The sequence below is a fragment of the Triturus cristatus genome, chromosome 6 (assembly GCF_964204655.1).
Source record: "Triturus cristatus chromosome 6, aTriCri1.1, whole genome shotgun sequence".
NCBI classification, from domain to species: Eukaryota; Metazoa; Chordata; class Amphibia; order Caudata; family Salamandridae; genus Triturus; species Triturus cristatus.
The window spans coordinates 107,778,229-107,798,666 of NC_140589.1; the positions used below are offsets into that span (position 1 = coordinate 107,778,229).

The 20,438-nt window shown below is 50.5% G+C and overlaps 1 protein-coding gene across 3 annotated transcripts in view; it reads right to left on the minus strand.

The window, feature by feature from the left end:
• LOC146816467 (uncharacterized) overlaps positions 1 to 20,438 on the minus strand; it is a 589,990-nt gene that overhangs the window by 17,973 nt on the left and 551,579 nt on the right. For all 3 annotated transcript variants that reach the window (XM_085610299.1, XM_085610297.1, XM_085610298.1), the window contains one exon: positions 8,935 to 9,053. In XM_085610299.1, the coding sequence (XP_085466425.1) occupies positions 8,935 to 9,053 (119 nt within the window). The remainder of the gene's footprint in view (positions 1 to 8,934; positions 9,054 to 20,438) is intronic.

Below are 20,438 nucleotides of genomic sequence, written 5' to 3' on the forward strand. Positions count from 1 at the left end.
GGCCATACTTGTTTGGCACTCACTTCAAGATTCAGACAGACCATAAGCCCCTCTTGTGGCTAAATCAGATGAAGGGTGAAAATCCCAAACTTCTTAGGTGGTCCATTTCCCTACAGGGGATGGACTTCACAGTGGAACATAGACCTGGGACTGACCATGCCAATGCAGATGGACTCTCCAGATATTTCCACTTAGAACATGAAGACTCAACTGGTCAAGGTTAGTTTAATGTCCCTAAGTTTGGGGGGGGGTTGTGTAGGAGAGTAGGGTCTGCTTTCTATGTTCACCCCCACTTTTTGCTTTTGCTTTACTGGTTTACGACTTAGATGTGGCTGTGGGCCTGCTAATCAGACCCACAGCCCTGCTGTTCTCTCTCTAAATTACTACTATGTACTTTAGGTGCATAACCCATTTGGATAGGATCACCTTATTGGCCCCTGTACAGTGTACCCTAGGTACCCAGGGCATAGGTGTACCCTAGGCCTACCAGGGGCTGCAGCATGTATTGTGCCACCCCTGGCCTGGCCTTCCATTTTGACACAACTGGCTGATCACTCAGCTGGGGCAAGGTCGTGTAATCACCCCTTGCTTAGGTGTAGTATTCCTATACCTAACTTACATATAGACACATGTGTACCTATCAGTCACTCCTATGGCAGGCCTTGACAATCCTGGAGGCAGAGTGCTTGGTACCATGTGAGATGGTGCTCTAGCATGAGCTGAGCCTGTCTGCAGCTTTCGGAACCATGTCCTTATAGCTGTTCTATGATATAGCCTACCATATACTCTTAAAGTGCCTTATAATCTTAGACGGTTATGGTAACTATGGTTTGGCTTTATCAAAGCATGTCGTGTAAGGTGTCTAACACTCGGGAATAATACCCCCATGCCATTTCTGGACATGAGAATATTATTCCCCCCTTCTAGAGGGAAAGACATGTTAAAATCATACTTCAACTGTTAGCCTCTGACCAAAGCCTCAGCATCACAAAATGGATGCTGCTGCCACGACACAAGTCTGACCTCCTGCTGCTGGGAGGGATCCCAGCCAGGGAGGCCTGGACAATAGGTTTCCTGCTTGGGGAGGTGCTAGCACCTCCCCAGACAGCCTTTAGTGTATTGGGGCAGGGTGGGCTGAAAGGAATGAGACATGCCTGGGGCACACAAGGTGTTCCTTGCATAGTCCAGTTCAAACCGGCGCTGGGGCACTCCAGCCCCAGCTCTGGCGCGAAACTGGACAAAGGGAAGTGGGTGTAACCACCCCCTCCCAGGTCCCACCCATAAGGCGTGACCTAGCAGGTATCCCAGCCCCCCAGATTAGTATAAGAGTGGGAGTTGGGCCTCAAGACTTTAGATTATCCTGAACCTGCAAAACTGAACAGAAACTCTGGACCTTCGACATTCGACGAAAGAAGAAGACTGAAGAATCTCCCTTGTAGCCAAGGAGTGGCTACCCTGTGCAAACAGGCACCATCAAGTGACTACCCTTTGCTTTGTGAAACGTTCGACGAGGAACCGACTGCAGAGCCCGACCAGAGCCTTGATTTCCAGACTTCTCCGACCCTCATCCACATCTGCAGCAGAGCTGAGATCCGTGGAGGCGACGAGCGACGTGGGACCGGCTACCTGGGAAAAGTGGCTAGTAACTTACAGCGCAGCTTCTGAGGTACCCTCGAAGTTGTGCACCGGGGATTGAGAAGCCCCAACCCCAAGCACCATCTGCACCGAAGACCAGCCCCCCACACTCCACGAGTCCTGCGTGGGGCCCTTCAGCATTTTCCTGCTTGCCGCGTCTGTCCGGTTGCTTGCCCGCTGGCTAGTGGCCTTTGTGACGACGCTCCCTAAAATCTTCTGCGCTGGTTTGGCTCCTCCAGACTGGCTCCCGCTTCTCTGCAAAGAAGAAGCACCCCAGACCTTCCTGGTCTGCACCAGAAGCAAGTCCCTTGTTCTTCGTGGGTTCCGCTTGCCAAGGCTTGGTGAGTCCTAGTCCAACTTCGACGCCGCCGACAGCAAGAGCCTTCGTGGGACAGCTCGCCTCCTGGTCCTGGTCGTCCTCGACGCTTCCTGGTCCTCCTGGCTCCAGCGACAAGCTTCACCTTCACCTGCAACTCTTCACGACATCGCCTGGTTCCTTCCTGGTTCCACGTGGTCACTGGCTAGTGACCTTGACTCTGTCCCTTCTGCTTGCAGGTTTCTTCTCTTCGTGATCCCAGCCTTGGGATCCACCGGACACTCTCCCCTGACTGCCTGTCAGCATCTTTCTTCAGGCATCCATAGGAGTCGACGACGAAAACGACGCATCTTCACCCCTATGCACCCGCAGCCTGTGGGCTAGGTAACTTGGGTACTCCGGTGCTCATCAGGATAGTGACTATCCTAGTGTCTAGTTTTCAAGTCTCAACTTCCTAGCTACTCCGGAAGTGTCCTAAATCTATCTATTTCTAAACTGTAACATCGCTATTGACTTTTACGCATTACGCGTGAGTGTTTCCACTCTGCACACGAATCCCGTGGGCCTCCCACTCCCTAACTAACGCTAGTGTAGTGTAGCCCCAGCGATTCCCTAGGCCTAGGCCTATTCTATTTCCGTGACAGTGGTTCTTATACCACTTATTTAGTATATGGTTTGCGTGGCCCCTAGGGCCTAACTGTATTACTTACCTGTGTGACTTACTGTATGCATTAATAAGACTGTGTTGTACTTACCTCTAAACTCATAAAGAGTGCTGAGGGTTTGCTTAGAATAAATACACTTTATTTTATATATATATCTGTTGTGGTGTCCTTTCATTTGGTATTCGAGGGATTATATATGGTATCACAGCTGGCTTCACATGCCATTCAGAGTTTAGCCTAAGACTGCTCTTGTCCATGCTACCACTAGGATAGCTGGTCTATAAGGTTGACTTTACAACCAATCACCATAAGGGTATTTGGACTGATATAAGGTGTACACTATAACTAGTGACATCATACATCAGGCCAACTTCTCACATAGTCCACATCTAATGGCGTGCCGCGCTGCATCTCGCCCGTTAGCAAGTGCTTGGGTGAGTCGCTCCCGGGTCTCCTCCGGGCACAAGGGCAGCACGTCCTCCACCGCATCCCACAGCGAGTGGGAGTAACTTTTTCGTTGTTCCCCCTCCAGCCCCGGTTACGTTTCCCGCCCGCTCCCCACCGCTGCCCCCCTGCGGCCCCGTCCCCCTTCCCTCTCTCTCCCTTCCCATTCGCCGCCCCGCTCCCGCCTCCCAGCTGCTCCTCCCTCGCTCTGCCCCCCCCACGCTCCTCATATGGTAGAGTGGCAAACGCGCAGCGTTGACGCGCAACGGGCGCGCCCCAGGCGCGCCGAAGGTGCGCCAAAGGTAAGCCCGTCTGCGCCCGTCCGCGCCTGGACCACGCCCAGTGCCAGGACCCCTGGCTCCCGCCGACACCAGCCCACCCGCCGGACCTACGACGCCACCGAACTCCACGCACTCAACGCCGGTCGAATCCCAGGCTGCTATCGAGCCACCCCGAGACGCACCCACGGACCCTTCTGCTGCCACTCCTGCAAGTTCACCTGCATCCGGACCTGCACTACACCAGCACCGACCAAGCCGAGCACCAGCAGCAACCACCTCAAGTGCATCCTGCTCAACACCCGCTCCATCCACAGACACGCCGTCGAGCTCTGGAACCTGCTCGACACCACAGCCCCAGACGTCGCCTACCTCACGGAAACAGACATCGCCATCGCCATCCCGGACGGCTACAAGATCATCCGGAGGGACCGCGTCAACCAGACAGGAGGAGGCATCGCCATCATCCACAGAAACACCATCCGCATCACGACCGACACCCTCGCACCCCCCGAACACCTGCACTTCCAGATTCACATCAACCCCAAGACCACCATCAGAGGCACCTTCGTCTACAGACCCCCGGGACCACGCACACAATTCTGCGAAGACATCGCCGACTTCATCAGCCCGCACGCCCTCCTCTCCGCTGACTACATCCTCCTCGGGGACCTCAACTTCCACCTGGAGAACAACAACGACTGCAACACCACCACCCTGCTGGACAACCTCGGTCTCAAGCAGCTGGTGACCACCCCCACCCACTACGCCGGACACACACTCGACCCAGTGTTCTCATCCAGCAAGGACATCACCTTCAGCCACTCCACCGGACGGACCACAGCTGCGTCCACTTCAGCTTCAGAAGGGCCACGATCCACCACCACCAGCAACAGGCTGCACGCAGAAGCTGGAACAAGATCACAGCCGACCAGCTCGCGACTTCCCTGAGCATGAACCCTCCCACCAGCACAACGAACCCAAGCCAGGCGGCCACCAACCTCGCGAAGTGGACCAGCAACTGCGCAGACGACCTCGCCCCTCTGAAGACCCCGCCTAGCAGACCCGGCAGCAAGAAAGCCCCATGGTTCACCGACGAACTCAAGAGCTCCAAGAAGAACTGCCGAGCCCTCGAGAAAGCCTGGCGCAGAGACCCAACACCGAACAACATGACTGCCCTCAAGCTCGCCACCCGAAAACACCACCAACTGATCCACGCCACCAAGAAAAATGCATTCAAGGAACGACTGGACAACAACGCCCACAACAGCAAGGAACTCTTCAACATCGTTAAAGAGCTCTCCAACCCCAACGCCGGAAACAACGACATCACCCCTTCACAAGACCTCTGCAACTCCCTCGCCTCCTACTTCCACAACAAGACCGCGGACATACACAACAGCTTCAGCACTCATCCGACACACACCACGATTGAACCACCGCCCCCCACCACCACCCTCCGCGCCTGGCCCCCGATCAGCACCGAAGACCCGTCCGCACGATGAACTCCATCCACTCCGGATCCCCGACCGACCCCTGCCCTCACCACGTCTTCAACAAGGCCGACGCTGTCATCGCACCCCACCTGCGGGACATCATCAACACCTCCTTCGACACCGCTACCTTCCCGGAGAGCTGGAAGCACGCCGAACTAAGCGCTCTACTAAAGAAGCCATCAGCCAACCCCACCGACCTCAAGAACTACCGCCCCATCTCGCTGCTCCCGTTCCCTGCAAAACTCATCGAGAAGACCATCAACAAGCAGCTGGCTGCCTTCCTCGAGACAAACGGATCCCTCGACCTCTCGCAGTCTGGCTTCCGGGCCAACCACAGCACCGAGACCGCCCTGATCGCAGCCACCGATGACATCCGAACCCTGCTCGACAACGGAGAAACAGCGGCCCTCATCCTCCTAGACCTCTCCGCGGCCTTCGACACTGTCTGCCACCGTACCCTAGTGCAGCGCCTCAGCAACGTCGGAATCCAGGAGAAGGCACTGGAATGGATCATCTCGTTCCTCGCCGGAAAGACACAGAGAGTCCGCCTCCCCCCGTTCAGATCAGAGGCCACCGAAGTCATCTGCGGCGTTCCTCAAGGCTCCTCGCTCAGCCCAACCCTCATCAACGTCTACATGAGCCCCCTCGCAGCCATCGCACGCCAACACAACCTCAACATCATCTCCTACGCCGACGACACCCAGCTGATCCTCTCCCTCACCAACGACCCCTCCACCGCCAGAGCCAACCTACACGAAGGGATGACAGACGTAGCCAAGTGGATGATGAACAGCCGCCTGAAACTGAACTCGGACAAGACGGAAGTCCTCATCCTGGGATTTTCGCCCTCCTCCTGGGACGACTCCTGGTGGCCCCCCGCTCTGGGCAGCGCACCCAAACCAACAGACTACGCACGCAACCTGGGCTTCATCCTGGACTCCTCCCTCTCCATGACCAGACAAGTCAACGCCGTCTCCTCGTCGTGCTTCAACATCCTGCGCATGCTACGCAAGATCTTCCGGTGGATCCCCACCGAGACCAGGAAGACGGTCACCCAGGCCCTCGTCACCAGCCGTCTGGACTACGGCAACTCCCTCTACGCCGGAACCACCGCCAAAGTCCAGAAGAGACTCCAGCGGATTCAGAACGCCTCAGCACGACTCATCCTGGACATCCCCCGTCGCAGCCACATCTCCGAACACCTGAGAGATCTGCACTGGCGTCCGGTCAACAAGAGAATCACCTTCCGTCTCCTCACCCACGCACACAAAGCCCTACACAACCAAGGCCCAGGATACCTCAACAGCCGCCTCAACTTCTACGCTCCCACTCGCCAGCTTCGATCAACCGGCCACGCCCTCGCCCTCGCCACCGTCCCCCGCATCCGAAGAGCCACCACAGGAGGAAGGTCCTTCTCCTACCTGGCCGCCAAGACTTGGAACTCCCTCCAGAACCACCTCCGCCTGACCCAGGACCACCTTGCCTTCAGGAAGCAGCTCAAGACCTGGCTGTTTGAGCAGTAGTGGACCCCCCCCCCCCTAGCGCCTTGAGACCCTCCGGGTGAGTAGTGCGCTATATAAATGCCTTGATTGATTGATTGAGTCAGTCCCAAACTCAGGGACGAGAACAGTTTCTTGCCAAACTGCTCCAACCTCTTGGATTCCCTATCCGGAGGAGCGGACGGGAAGGAGGATTGGGAGGTAGAGGCCTGGATAACCAGGCTCTCGGGGGTGGGGTGGTGGGAGAGGAATGTGGGGTCGCCCGGAGCAGGGCGGTGGCGCCGGGCAACGTTCCTGTCCACAGGAGGGACTGTGGAGGGCTTGGACCAAGTGCCCTGGAGAACGTCAATGAGAGCCTCATTAAACTGCAGCAGAGGCTCCGTGGAGCTTGCGGTCGGTTGAAGGACCTCGGTGAGGACGTTAGTCCTCACAACCACAGCAGGCAACTCGAGCCCCAGGGCTTTGGCCGCCTTGCGCAGCACCACAGAAAAGGCTGCACCTTCCTCCGAGGCCACAGTCTGAGGAGAGATGAATCCAGCGTCTGGAGAGGTATCCATACCGCTGGCGTCCCCTAATTCCTCTGCCCAGTCCTTAGACAATTGGGCCTGTTCGGCCAGAGGGTCCTGAGACCCCTCCCAGTCACCCTCATTATTCGATTCCTGGTAGACAGGAGGAATCATCGGAGCCGGACGGTGGATGAAGCAGTCACCCATCGGCGCCGGTAACAGGGTCGGACGGCGCCGGGTCCAGAATAGGGCTAAACTGAGGCTCAACGCCGTGCGGGGACGGCGTCAGGGGCGGAACCGGTGTCGGCGCTGGCGGAGGAGGCGTCGTGAGTTCGACCGGCGCCGGCAGAGATCCAGGCCTGGATCCCTTGGGGACCTGTGGCGTCGGGGCCGGAGCCCTCGCGGCGCCGGGGCCGGAGCCGCCGGCACACGAGGTCGCCCAGTCAACCCTGCGGGGACCGAAGGCTCGCCGGCAGGCGTCGACGGCGGAGCCAGATTCCTCATGGCCGAGAGGAAGGCACTGACCTCCGCTGGAGTCGCGTCAGTCCCAGGGACCGGAGGGTATGGGGACGAGCGCGGCTCCTGCGGCTCAGAAAGAGCTGCGGGGGTGGAACCACCCGGACCCTTGGCCGGGTCGCGTGACCAGCGAGGGGAGTCCGAAGAGCAAGGACGCCGCTTGGACTTCTTAGAATGTTTGGAGTGACGGGACTTACCCGAAGATCCCGACGAGCGATGTCGATGGCTGCGGCTCCGCGAACGGTCCTTGGACCTCCTTCTGGACCGAGAGCGACGCGGAGCCGAGTGTCGAAGCTTGAGTAGCTTACAGGACCGCTCCCGCCTAGCCTTCGACGTCAAGGCCCGACAGTCGGGGCACGACTCCACGTCATGGTCAGCCCCCAGGCAGTACAGGCACCGGCGATGGTGATCCGTTACCGACATCAGTCGGTGACAGGCGTCACAATGCTTGAATCCAGGCATCCTACCGGCACCAGATGCCGAGTCGAGTAACCAAAAGAGGTCAAAAAGTTAGTCAAAAAGTGACTAGGGGTAAGCTCTTCCCGGATCGGCGCTTACTGGCGCGGAAAAAAGAACTGACGTCAGCGCGCGAGGGCGGCGTCTAACGACATTCCGGCGCACGACGCCAACGACGGACGCGGAGCCGCAGAGGACGCCTAGTGACGCGCAAGGGGTATTGCTACAAAAATCTTTCCGGATCCAGCCTGACGCCTGGGGATATTCTAAGGTGAGGAATCTAACTAACGTGTTTCTTTCAGATACTCAGTTTATTTGACTATCAATCAATCAATCAGCATTTGCATGGCGTGGCACTGTCACCCTTAGTGGTATCTGGGTCTCCGTCAAAGAACCAGGTCAGAAACGAGCAGATAGTGAAATAATAATGGTCAGAAACAAGCAGAAAGAGGAAAAATATAAGTCAAAAACAAGTAGAAAGAGGCAGAATAATGGGAACAACAAGCAGAGGCAGAAATAGAGGGTAGAAGCGAGCAGAAATAAAGAGCAGAAAGAGCAAAAAAGATGGCAGAAAATGAGCAGAGGAGGAACAAACCTAAGGCAGCAGAGGGTAGCGGACTGCGGGCAAGATGGACAGGAGAACAATCCTAGGGGGGAGTTGGCACGAGGACCTGACTAGTCTGGGGACGCCCCATGAAGCCGCTAGTCATGCTTTAGACCATTCATTCTTGTCACTGCATGTCAAGACATTACATGCATAATTTCCACACCGTTGTCTTACCTGTGATTCTGAAGTCACATGGTGGAAAAATAACTTTAAGCCAAAGGGACACCAAACAATACAGCAGGATTGTTGTACACAATCAAAATTCTTCTCAAATACAAATATAAATATTATAAATAACGCACTGTGTGAAAGGTAAAATATCTAAATAAGTTTGCATGTGCAAAAATATCTTTTTTGGTGGGTTACTTTTACAACATATGCAGAAGAAATTCAAGTTACATTTGTCAATCAGAGTGCAAAGACCAAAATAAGTTGTAAAAGGGAACAGTGTCAATAATTAAAGGAAGGAGAAATTATACACCAGCCCCCAGTGAACAGGATGCGTTGGGAACTAACCTTATAACTTTCATTATGACTGTAGCTTTTAACATGCTGTTCGGCACATAGCTGATCTCCAAAGAAATCTTCACAGAGCTCACAGTAAAATCCAGTGACTGGCATCAGAAATTCTGAACCTAAAAGGTAACAACGGTTGAAAGATTAAATAAAATAGAAAATATCCAATGTCCTTTCATAACAACAGTGCAAATGGAGGATAGTATATCTTACTGTTGGCATTAGGCAAATCTGCTTTGAGTCTCCACTGGCTTCATTCTTAATGTACAACTCCAATAATGTACTAATTAGGGGCTTAACTGACTCCTGAAGTGCTTCCAATGACTGACGTTTTTTCTTTGATGTTTCTATAAGCAATTTCACATGATTTATTACTAGCCTATATGACAATTTTGAAGCACTGGCTCAACACTCCAATATTGGTTATTAACCACTAGACAAATATAGAGATTGAGAAGCCCCCATTCGACGAGTGCACATCTGTTCACTGTGAGCGTGATACTTGTAACAAAGAATTTTCCAGATAAATGTGTTTAACTAAAACAAGGCAAATTATTAGATCATTATCAATTGCAACCTGTTTTCTCATTTCAATATCACACTCCCATTCATGCAAGCACTGGGTTAGATGTCACCGTTAAATTAATAAAACCAGGTGGTTAAAAAAAGCATTTCGAGCCCACTAGCAATAGAAAGGAAAGTTACTGACTTGTCAGAAACAATTTACTAACATGTAACTACAGTTCAGCAGTGGTGGAATATTTTTTAGATTCACATAGGCTGAGCAGAGACATTTAAATCGCCGTATAAAGAATTTATTTTGAAAACAATAGAAAAACCAAGCCACTTAATGAGCCCGATCACCCCATTAGAAAAGAGTAAAAGTTGAGCCAATGAGATGAGACATTGTAGACTATGTACTTGGCCTATGTTCACGTATGGTTGAGTACATAAAGAAGGCCAGCAATATCTTTGAGGCCAGCCAGGAGCTTCAGAAAGCTTGGCATGGCCAAAAGGTTGTACTGACTATTTACCAGCCAGGACAGAAAGCGTGGGTGTTGGAGCCTGTGGCACCAGCAGCTCTCCAAGACAAGTGGAGTGGCCCAAACACTGCCCTTGAGAAAAAAGGTGAGGTCTTACCTTGGGTGGTTTCTTGTGTCCCCTGCTCCTCTGAGTCTCCTGGTTCAAGTTCAGACTTCGGTTGCAGTTCGCATTCCACTTTTTTAGTATATGGTTTTTACTTTCCCTGGAGACCACAGTATTTTGTGCTACTTACCTTATTTGCAACTGAAGATTTGTTGTTTATTTGTGTCGATATCTCTGGGTAGGAGGTATACCAATGTGTTAGTGAGTGTTGTGTAATAAATAGATATATTTTTATATACACTGTGTGGTTCTTTTTAATTTAACCTACACTATATGATTAGATCTAGTATAACAAGCTGCTTAACGCTCCTTCTGGATGAGCCTGAAGGTTGCGCTTCACAGCTACCACTTAAAGAGCTTTCTTTTAAATAAAATAGAATTTTGGGCCCCTATACTAACACGTGTAATTAATGTAGCTATTGCCGTATGCATGCCACGCTCATGGGCATCGGCAACTATAGTGCCAATATTCAAAAAAGGAAAAAAAGGATGATCCACAGTGCTATCGCCCCATATCTTTAATTGATGTGACGGCGAAAGTCCTAGGTAGAGCAATATTAAACCGTTTGCTAGATTGGGCTGAAGAACATCATATAATTTCAGATCTTCAATATGGATTTAGGAATGGCAGATCAACAACAGATCAGTGTCTGAACCTTTATTTATTAGTGGCCAAATATACTATAGCAAGTGATCAGGCAGTATATTTGGGGTTTATGGATCTCTCGGGCGCATTTGATCGCGTGAATAGAGAAAAATTATGGGGCCTTATGATCAGACTAGGAGTAGATCCAGGCCTAGTAAATATTATGAGAGCACTCTATTGGAATACCTCCGCCAAAGTACGTTTTAATTTAGCTGGAGATACAACTGCATCTTTTTGTTGTACCAGTGGAGTGAGACAGGGCTGTATATTGGCCCCGTTCCTGTTCTCTTTGTATATTAATGAACTGGAAAAGGCACTGTGCAAGTTGAATGTAGACACTCCAAGGGTGGGCTCCCGCTCAATCCCGGTGCTACTATATGCTGATGATGCGGTCCTATTGGCACGAACTCCGAAAGGTCTGCAGTGTCTAATAGACGGTTTTGCTGATTTTATGAATACATTAGACCCGTCAGCCAACTTATCTAAATCTTATGTCTTGCTAGCAGGAACTACACCCTGTAAAAAATATACCTATAGAATAGGCACACACATATTAGAACAAGTGAAAACTTTTTCTTATCTGGGTCTTTTATTTGATGGGCTTTTAAATTTAAATTTTTTAATCGAAGAACGGAGCACAAAATTGGTCTCGTCATCAGGGGTTATAATGAACTATGGACGAAGGCTGGGTTGGTGGTCACCAGAACAGGTTATGCACCTGTATGATTCTATTTGCTGCTCCAAAGTAATGTATGGAGCAGAAGTTTGGGGCTTTGCTGGGACTCGGCAAATACAGATTGAGGAAAATAAATTTCTGAGAAAGATACTCAAAACCCCTCAAAGTTCCCCGGCCCATATCATTCATGCTGAACTAGGGAGGTCATACATCGAGGACCTGATCAAGGCCAGACATTATGGCTTGGCTCAGAATCTGGTCCAACACTCATGCAGATCTAAGCAGGCAAATTATCAAAGACTGCACTAGTAGGGATAAGGGGATGTGTATCCCGTGGCTCAAATATGTAAAAACCACCCTGGAGGGAATAGAATGTATAGATCTGTTCACCAACCCTACTATAATTGGTCCTCAAGATAAGAATAGAATTAAGAGTATGCTTCTGGCAAAAGCTGTTGAGTGCAGAGCCTACATTGAAGGCAGGAAGCAGATAGTCTGCGCTTATAGCATGGTAAAAACAAGCATTGGCATAGCCAATAGGTCTCGCCTTTGGGACCTTATAAGTGTTTAGCCATGCAACAGTTGCATAACTAAATACTTATAAGGTCCCAAAAGCGATACCTATTGGCCATGCAAAGCGATCGCGAGCAAACATCAAAGCAGCCGTAAAAGTAATCGCAGTAAAGCGCGGCGCCCGCGCACATGCACTGTAGCTCTAGGCTGGCCTGGTAGCACTTTTTGGAGCCCTCTCATTAAGTCTCGGCAGACCAACGCATGCGCTGGGTCAGGCGAGACCCAATGAATGTGTCCTCATGTAACGCACCTGGTGCTATGTAAAGCGCTCTGATACCCGATTCGGGTCAAGTTTGCGCTATATAAAACTATATATATATATATATATATATATATATATATATATATATATATATATATATATATATATATATATATATATATATATATATATATATATATATATATATATATATATATATATATATATATATATATATATATATATATATATATATATATATATATATATCCATTGAATAGAACATTGACAAAGCTTCCTTTTTGAAATGATGAGACAGTGAAAGAACTATAACGAGTCTATTCAAAGTTATCCCAAAGGCAGTGAAGTGTGGTACTGCTGCAGAGTTAAGATTTTATTTTCACGTGAGGGCAAAAATGGAGAGCCCGATAGAGACTCGTCTCAGCACCTGCTTTTTAGGACCCGGCACACTTAAACCCCTGCCACAAGCAATGCATGTTATTTGTACACGAAAGTGTGGCATAAGCATCTAAACTGTAGTGCATGCAGGCAGCGATGCCAGCTCTATTAATTATGCACTCTTCGGGGAATGGGGGTGCAGTTTTCTCACTCTGTAGATGCTGCATTCAATTGTGTTTTTGGCGATTGCAATTTCACCAACCGCTGCTAGGAGCACCATTAAGGTGGAAAACAATTAGGCGGGTGGGTAGAACTCCCTTGTTGTGAGTGGTTTGCTGGCGACATGCTTTAACAATCAATAGAGTGTTTAGAAGTGGACCAGCCCCAGCAGTCAGCACTGCACAAAACAAATGCTGCATATTACTCGATTGTTCACGACACACACCCTTGCAGTCCACACAAACACAGATGTCCAAGAAAACAGGGCTCACTCTTAATTTCAACGCCAGCATACCCACTGAATCAACGTGTGTGACCATGAGCACATAACTTTATCCTGTGTGACTGATAAAAGACGAACGCTCAGAGTCCGGTGATGCGCTATACTTTAATAAACCATTCATCCATAATAGACTCGTATTTCACCACGCAGCAGGAAAGTGCGCCATGCGCAAATAAGCACTTGGATATGGTTTATGTAAATGCAACGTATCTTCAAACGGGACATACTACAAGTATAGCACAGTGTAGAAGTGATGTAGCCCCGATCCCTTCTGCAAACCATAACACAATGTGCCTGTGTGGTTAGGGCGGAAAATACATGATAGATTTAAACACACCGCATATTCCTGCCCTGTTGGTCTAAAAAGCGAAGTGAACGAACTTAGTCCCCGCTTTTAAGCATCTCTTTCTGCAACCAGAAAGAGAAAACTGACAACCCCCGTCCCAGAAAGGAACGGCTGACACAGCCGTAAGGAACCCCGTCGCATTTACGACAAGAAACCTGCTCTTCCAACTAAGGTTTTGAAACCCTGCTGTTTTGATGGTCCCGTGGTGCTTTGTGTGGAGGGGTTCTCTTTTGAAAAAGGGGGCGCAGAGTGGTTTAAATGGGTCGAAGAGCGCCATGGGGCGATTCCGGACTGAGTGAGGGGTGCAGAGACAACGCTGGAGACGGTCATGAAGAGAGAAGGCAGGACAGGTAAGGGTGCCCAGGTGGGAGCAACGCAGCGCTGGGAGAACGAGGAGGCAGCCACGTTAAGGACCGTGCATCAGGTCCCGTGCTAAATCAATGCGCCATTCACCAACATAATTCCACCCAGGAGGAGTACACGGACATTCGGCGGGCAGCATAAGTGCGTGCGCGCGCTGGTCTTGAAAGTGCTGAATATCGGTTCGTAAACTTTGAGGAACAACGAGATTCCTCGGAAGATTTCCTCTGCGGAGGGCTTCGCACCAAATAGAACAGGTCTGTGCGTGTTGGGGTGGGTCTTCTCAGTACCCCCACAAAAGATACGCATACTTACCTACCTAAACGTTGTTGGAAATAGCGAGTGGAGGGCTTGACGAGGTTTCACGGAAAGCGTAATAAATGTTGGCAGACTTTTTGGGGGGAAGTAGCAGATCAAAATACGTCGATGTGAATAACTAGTACTACCGTCTTCACTCAGGTCAAATTGTGCGGCAGGGGTCCGTTCTAAAGCTAGTGAAAAAATGCCACAGTATCCCCCGACCTCCACACCCAAATTAACAAAGATGATTGGACATATTTTTGTGCCTGCTTTAACTCTGCTGCAGTGAGTAGGGGTTAACAAATAGTGTGTAGAAGTGAGGTTACAGTGAAGGAGGGACGTCGTTTCTTACTGTTCCAATCGAAGATTACATTAAACCTCCTCCGCCCGCCCCCTCTTTCTCCGTCTGTAACTCAAATGCAACTGAGCCGGACAGACACGGTTGTTGCTTCTCACATTTAACCCTCCTGGCGGTGGAGCGGGTGCCTTAAAAAGAAAGCCTAAAAAACGTGTTTAAAGAGTTTGGAAGTTGACGAGTTACCCGCTGCTCACGGGCGCATCCTTATTAGGTGCACAAAGGGTTAAGGCTGTGGTGACAGATCGATGCCCCCTCCCCACAATGGGTAAAACACAAATCGGTGGATTTGTTTGTGTGCGCTGAATCGGCCTAGAGACTTCATTCAAGCGTGACCAAGATGTCCGGAGTGTGTTTTGGAGGGGTGGGGGTCGCTTTGTTATTGGACCTAGGAGAAACAAGCATTGGCCACGCGGCCATGGCCGCCAAAGTGCGGTTACGATTCTACAAAAGCTTTAAAATAAAAAAAGCATTAAAATACACAAGCTTTGGCCACGCGGCCGCGAAAATGATTGCGATCGCGTGCTGCGGAGGAAAGACACATGGCGCTGCGCGCGTGCACGTTCACGTGCACTGAAGCTTTAGGCCACGGCAGCACTTTGAAAAGCCCTTATACAAAATGTCTCGGCCAGACCAGCGCATGCGCTGGATCAGGCGAGACCTAACAATAGATGGCATGGAACCATATCTTACTCTTATGCACAATGCACAAAATAGGTTCCTGTTTACCCGTTTTAGGCTCAATCTTATACACCATCTACTAGCGGTCCCTTCTGGTTTTACCGCCACTATTGAGCAGAAGGGTACCTGCGGCTGCGATAATAAATCTCCGCAGGATACCCTTCATTGTGTATTATTATGCCCTTTTTATTCTTTCTCCAGGCGTCGCTATCTAGTAAGATTATTAAAAAACAGCAATTTTAGACAAGTTAAGGTTGCCTTATTACATTTACAAAGAGCTGAGTACCCACTGACCCATGCATGTATAACAACATTTTTAAAGGTTGCAGTTAGGCTAAGAAATACCAGAGGACAGTTCGGACTAAAAATGGCTGAGGTTATTTAATCAAAATGTCTTAATCCGTAAATGAACTGGACTGAATGTGGATATTACTGTTGTTGTTGTACTTTTGTGGGATTTTCTATGTATTCTTGTTAAGATGTGGCACTATGCACTTTAGGAATTGTTATGTACCCTTATGTACCAATATTTTATTTCTCAAAATTGGATGTAATGTCCCCTGATTAGCCTACAACGTATTGTTGTCTCTAGCCCTCTAAGCACGTTTTAATGATTATTTTATGTATTTTGTATGTTTTATAAATGCATTTTAAAACTTTTTGGTAACTGTATGAACCAGAAATGATAATGTAAATGTAGGAATGTTCTAATAAAAGTTTGCTTTTATGGTGAGATCTATTGCACCGAATAAAGCTGATTAAATTGAATTGAAATTGATTAGATCTAGTATAACAAGCTGCTTAACGCTCCTTCTGGATGAGCCTGAAGGTTGCGCTTCACAGCTACCACTTAAAGAGCTTTCTATGGTTGTCTTAAACCACTAAAACCACCATAAGGGTTGCCTGGATTAGTGCAAGGTGCTTCATTTAGATAAGTGTGTACCATATACTAAGCTAGCCTCCTACACTGCTCCAAAAAGCAACCCGTCCTACAGACCCAGCAATGTCCACAACCCTGGGTGCAAAGCCTGCCTTCCCTAAAGACCAAGAACCCCAGAGGACAACAGCCCTGTCCACAGAGTAACTCAAGAAGAGCTCTAGTGCCCTGCTGAGCCATTTAAGCAGACCTACCTATGCACCAGACGCTTACAGCTGAAGTCCAAGTGGCCCACCAGTTCTAAGAAGGTTCCCCAGCAGTCCTGAGCTTGAGTTTACCTCAGTGACACCTCTCCTGGACTCCACGACGACGCCTGCAGCTGCAATACAAAGGACCCCCTAACGATGACCGGTTCCTGTAAGGATCTTCCAGCCTCAAAGTACAACCCTGCAACTGCAACCACCTTGCCTCGGGGAGCACGAACGACTGAGCCCTTCAACATCTTAACTTACCTCCAAAGCCACCAGTTCACTTTGTCAAGCCTCCTGGTCCGAACCTGCAGCCTTCGTTAGAAATCTTCAGTCCCTATTCCTCTGAATTGGGCGTCGAAAGCTGTGTTGGTACTCAGCACCCGGCTGCCTCTGTGCCGCTGAGGGTGTGTGTTTGGTGCTGCCTCGTGGTCCCCCCCAGTGCGGGTCCTAACCCCCAAAGATTGTCTCACAGCTCTGATTTACCTACCTACAACTGGCAGCTCTTTGCGTGTCCACAGTCTCAATTGACTAACAGTGGGCCCAGTGACCGAATTTGACCTCTGCACCCAGCTGCCCCAGTATCACTGCAGTCTCTTCATTTACCTGACCCTTGCCCGGTGTTGGTTCTAAAAACCCGAAGACTGAATTTTTAAGTTGTGTACTTACCTGTGAAATTGCAGGATTGTTTTCTTTCCATAGATTCACATTGAACTGTTCCAAAATTGCCCTGTGTCCACTTTTAACACTTAAAAAACAGTACATTTTACAAAATGTATTTTACTGCAACAAAGAATCTTTGGTTCTAAGTAATAAACATACAAAAAGTAAGATTTTTACAAACAATTGGTCTCGGATCAAGTCACTGAGGGTGTGTAATCATTTCTTGCCCAAGAGGGAATAAGAAATGCTTAACACAGCACTCTGATAAGCCTAACTGCCACACTACCACAAAAGAGATGTAGGAAGCTGGCTCTGTATATACTATATCAAAAAGAGATATAATCAATCAATCAATCATTTCCATTTATAGAGCGCGCTACTCACCCATGAGGGTCTCAAGGCGCTAGGGTGGGGGGGGGGGGGGGGGGGGGGGGGGCACTGCTACTGCTTGAAGAGCCTGGTCTTGAGGTGCTTCCTGAAGCTGAGATGGTCCTGGGTCAGTCGTAGGTAAATGGGGAGGGAGATCCAGGTCATCGCTGCCAGGTAGGAGAATGATCTTCCCCCGGTGGTGGTTCTGCGAATCCGTGGGACGAGGGCGAGGCTGGTGGAGAGAAGCTGGCGGGTGGGGGTGTAGAACGAGAGGCGGCCGTTGAGGTATTCGGGGCCCATGTTGTGGAGCGATTTGTGTGCGTGGGTGAGCAGTCTGAACGTGATTCTTTTGTTGACGGGGAGCCAGTGGAGGTTCCTCAGGTGGGTGGATATGTGGCTGTGGCGAGGGATGTTGAGGATGAGTCGTGCGGAGGCGTTCTGTATGCGCTGGAGGCGATTCTGAAGTTTGGCGGTGGTTCCTGCGTATAGGGCTTTCCCGTAGTCCAGCCGGCTGGTGACGAGGGCCTGGGTGACTGTTCTGGTTTCTGTGGGGTTCCATCGGAAGATCTTTCGAAGCATGCGCAGGGCGTTGAAGCATGAGGATGAGACGGCGTTGACTTGTTTGGTCATTGTGAGGGAGGAGTCCAGGATGAATCCCAGGTTGCGTGCGTGGTCCGTGGGTGTCGGTGCGGTGCCCAGCGCCACCAGGAGTCGTCCCAGGCAGATGGGGATTGTCCGAGGATGAGAACCCCCGTCTTGTCCGAGTTGAGCTTAAGACGGCTGTGCTTCATCCATTCTGCTACCTCTTTCATACCTTCCTGAAGGTTGGTTTTGACGATGGCTGGGTCCTTGGTGAGGGAGAGTATCAGCTGGGTGTCGTCGGCGTAGGAGATGATGTTGTGTTTTCGTGCGAAGGTGGCGAGGGGGCTCATGTAGATATTGAAGAGAGTTGGACTGAGTGAGTATCCTTGAGGCACGCCGCAGATGATTTCGGTGGCCGCGGAGCGGGGGGGGGGGGGGGGGGGAATGGGGGAGAGGAGGCGGACTCTCTGGGTTCTGCCGGAGAGGAACGAAGTGACCCATTCCAGGGCCTTTCCTTGGATTACAGTGTTGTCGAGGCGGTGTATTAGGGTGTGGTGGCAGACGGTGTCAAAGGCTGCTGAGAGGTCTAGGAGGATGAGGGCGGCTGTTTCTCTGTTGTCCATCAGGGTTCTGATGTCGTCAGTGGCTGCGATGAGGGCGGTCTCGGTGCTGTGGTTGGCTCGAAATCCAGACTGGGAAGGGTCGAGCGAGTTGTTTGCCTCGAGGAAAGCAGTCAGCCGTTTGTTGACGGTCTTCTCAATGACTTTAGCCGGGAAGGGGAGAAGAGAGATGGGGCGTTAGTTCTTGAGGTCCTTGAGGTCCGCTGTGGGTTTCCTCAGGAGGGCATTGATCTCTGCGCGTTTCCAGCTCTCAGGGAAGGTTGCTGACTTGAAGGAGCTGTTTATGACGTTCCGCAGGTGGGGTGCGATGGTGGTGTCGGCTTTGTTGAAGATGTGATGGGGGCATGGGTCGGAGGGGGAGCCCGAGTGGATGGTGTTCATGACGTGGATGGTGTCTTCACTGCTGATGGGGGTCCAAGAGCTGATGGTGGTGGTCGCTGGTTTGGTGTCTGGAGGTGGAGTTTGGGGTCCAAAGCTGTCGTGTATATCTGCAATCTTGCGGTGGAAGAACGTGGCGAGGGAGTTGCAGAGGTCTTGCGAAGGAGTGATGTCGTTGTTGCTGGCGTTGGGGTTGGAGAGCTCTTTGACGATGCTGAAGAGTTCCTTGCTGTTATGGGTGTTGTTGTCCAGTCGCTCTTTGAACGATGTCCTCTTGGTGGCCCGGATCTGCTGATGGTATTCGCGGGTGGCGTTTTTGAGGGCTGTCATGTTTTCTGTTGTTCGTTTGTGGCGCCAGGTCTTTGAGTGTACAGCAGGATCTCTTTGCGGTTTTGGGGGCATCTGTGAACCATGAGGGTTTTCTGGTGGCGGTCTTGCCGTGGGGGTTCTTCAGTGGGGCGAGGTCGTTGGCGCAGTTGGTGATCCACTGTGCGAGGTTGTGGGCTGCGTCGTTGGTGTCGGGTATGTTGGTGTCGGCTGGTGGGTTCTGGCACAGTGATGTGGTAAGCTGGTCTGTGGTGATTTTGCTCCAGCATCTGCGGGGGATCTGATGCATGAGGTGGTGAGATGTAGTCTTCTCGAATGTGAAGTGTATGCAACTGTGGTCGGTCCAGTGTAGGGGCAGAAGGTGACGTGGTTACTGGCAGAGAAGATGGCGTCGAGAGTGTGGCCAGCGAGGTGCGTGGGGGTGTCCACCAGGTGTTTGTGTCCGAGGTTGTCGAGCAGGGTGGTGGTGGTGCTGTCGTTGTTTTTCTCCAGGTGAAAGTTCAGGTCTTCTAGGAGGATGTACTCTGGTGAGTCTAGGGCGTGCGGGCTGATGAGGTCGGCGATTGTTTCGCTGAATTGTGTACGCGGGCCCGGGGGTCTGTAGATGAGCGTTACTCTGAGGGTAGTCAGGAGGTCGGTGTGGATCTGGAAGTGTAGGTGTTCCGCGGTGGAGAAGAAACGCGTTACTTACCTGTAACAGCAGTTATCCAGTATTGGTGTCTTTCATAGATTCACATGCCGGAATCATTCCCCGTCGTCGAGACGGGAGCCTCCGGTACATAGAAAAGTAATGTCCTATAGACATACATAGAGAAAAATAGGCCTAAGGGCCTCCCCTTAGTAGCCTATCCTTGTCCTTGTGCAAAAAGGACCAAACTCTTAGAGCCAGCCAATCAGCTGTCACTTCCCTCTAGAACCTTCCTGACAGGAGGCTCAGTCCCTCAGATTTTCGGACGCACCAAGCTAGGTAGGCGTAATATAGTTAGAGACGTGACTCCTTCCAGGGGAGGCGGGAGGGTTGCATGTGAATCTATGGAAGACACCAATACTGGATAACTGCTGTTACAGGTAAGTAACGCGTTTCTTATCCAGTATTAGGGGTGTCTTTCATAGATTCACATGCCTGAATCAGAGTAGTCAGCAATACATTATGCACATTTCTGATGTAATCATGCCATATAGCTATTTTAGATAAAACACATCTTACTATGCGAGTTTAAAACATTGGCATACATCAATACAATATATCAGCAA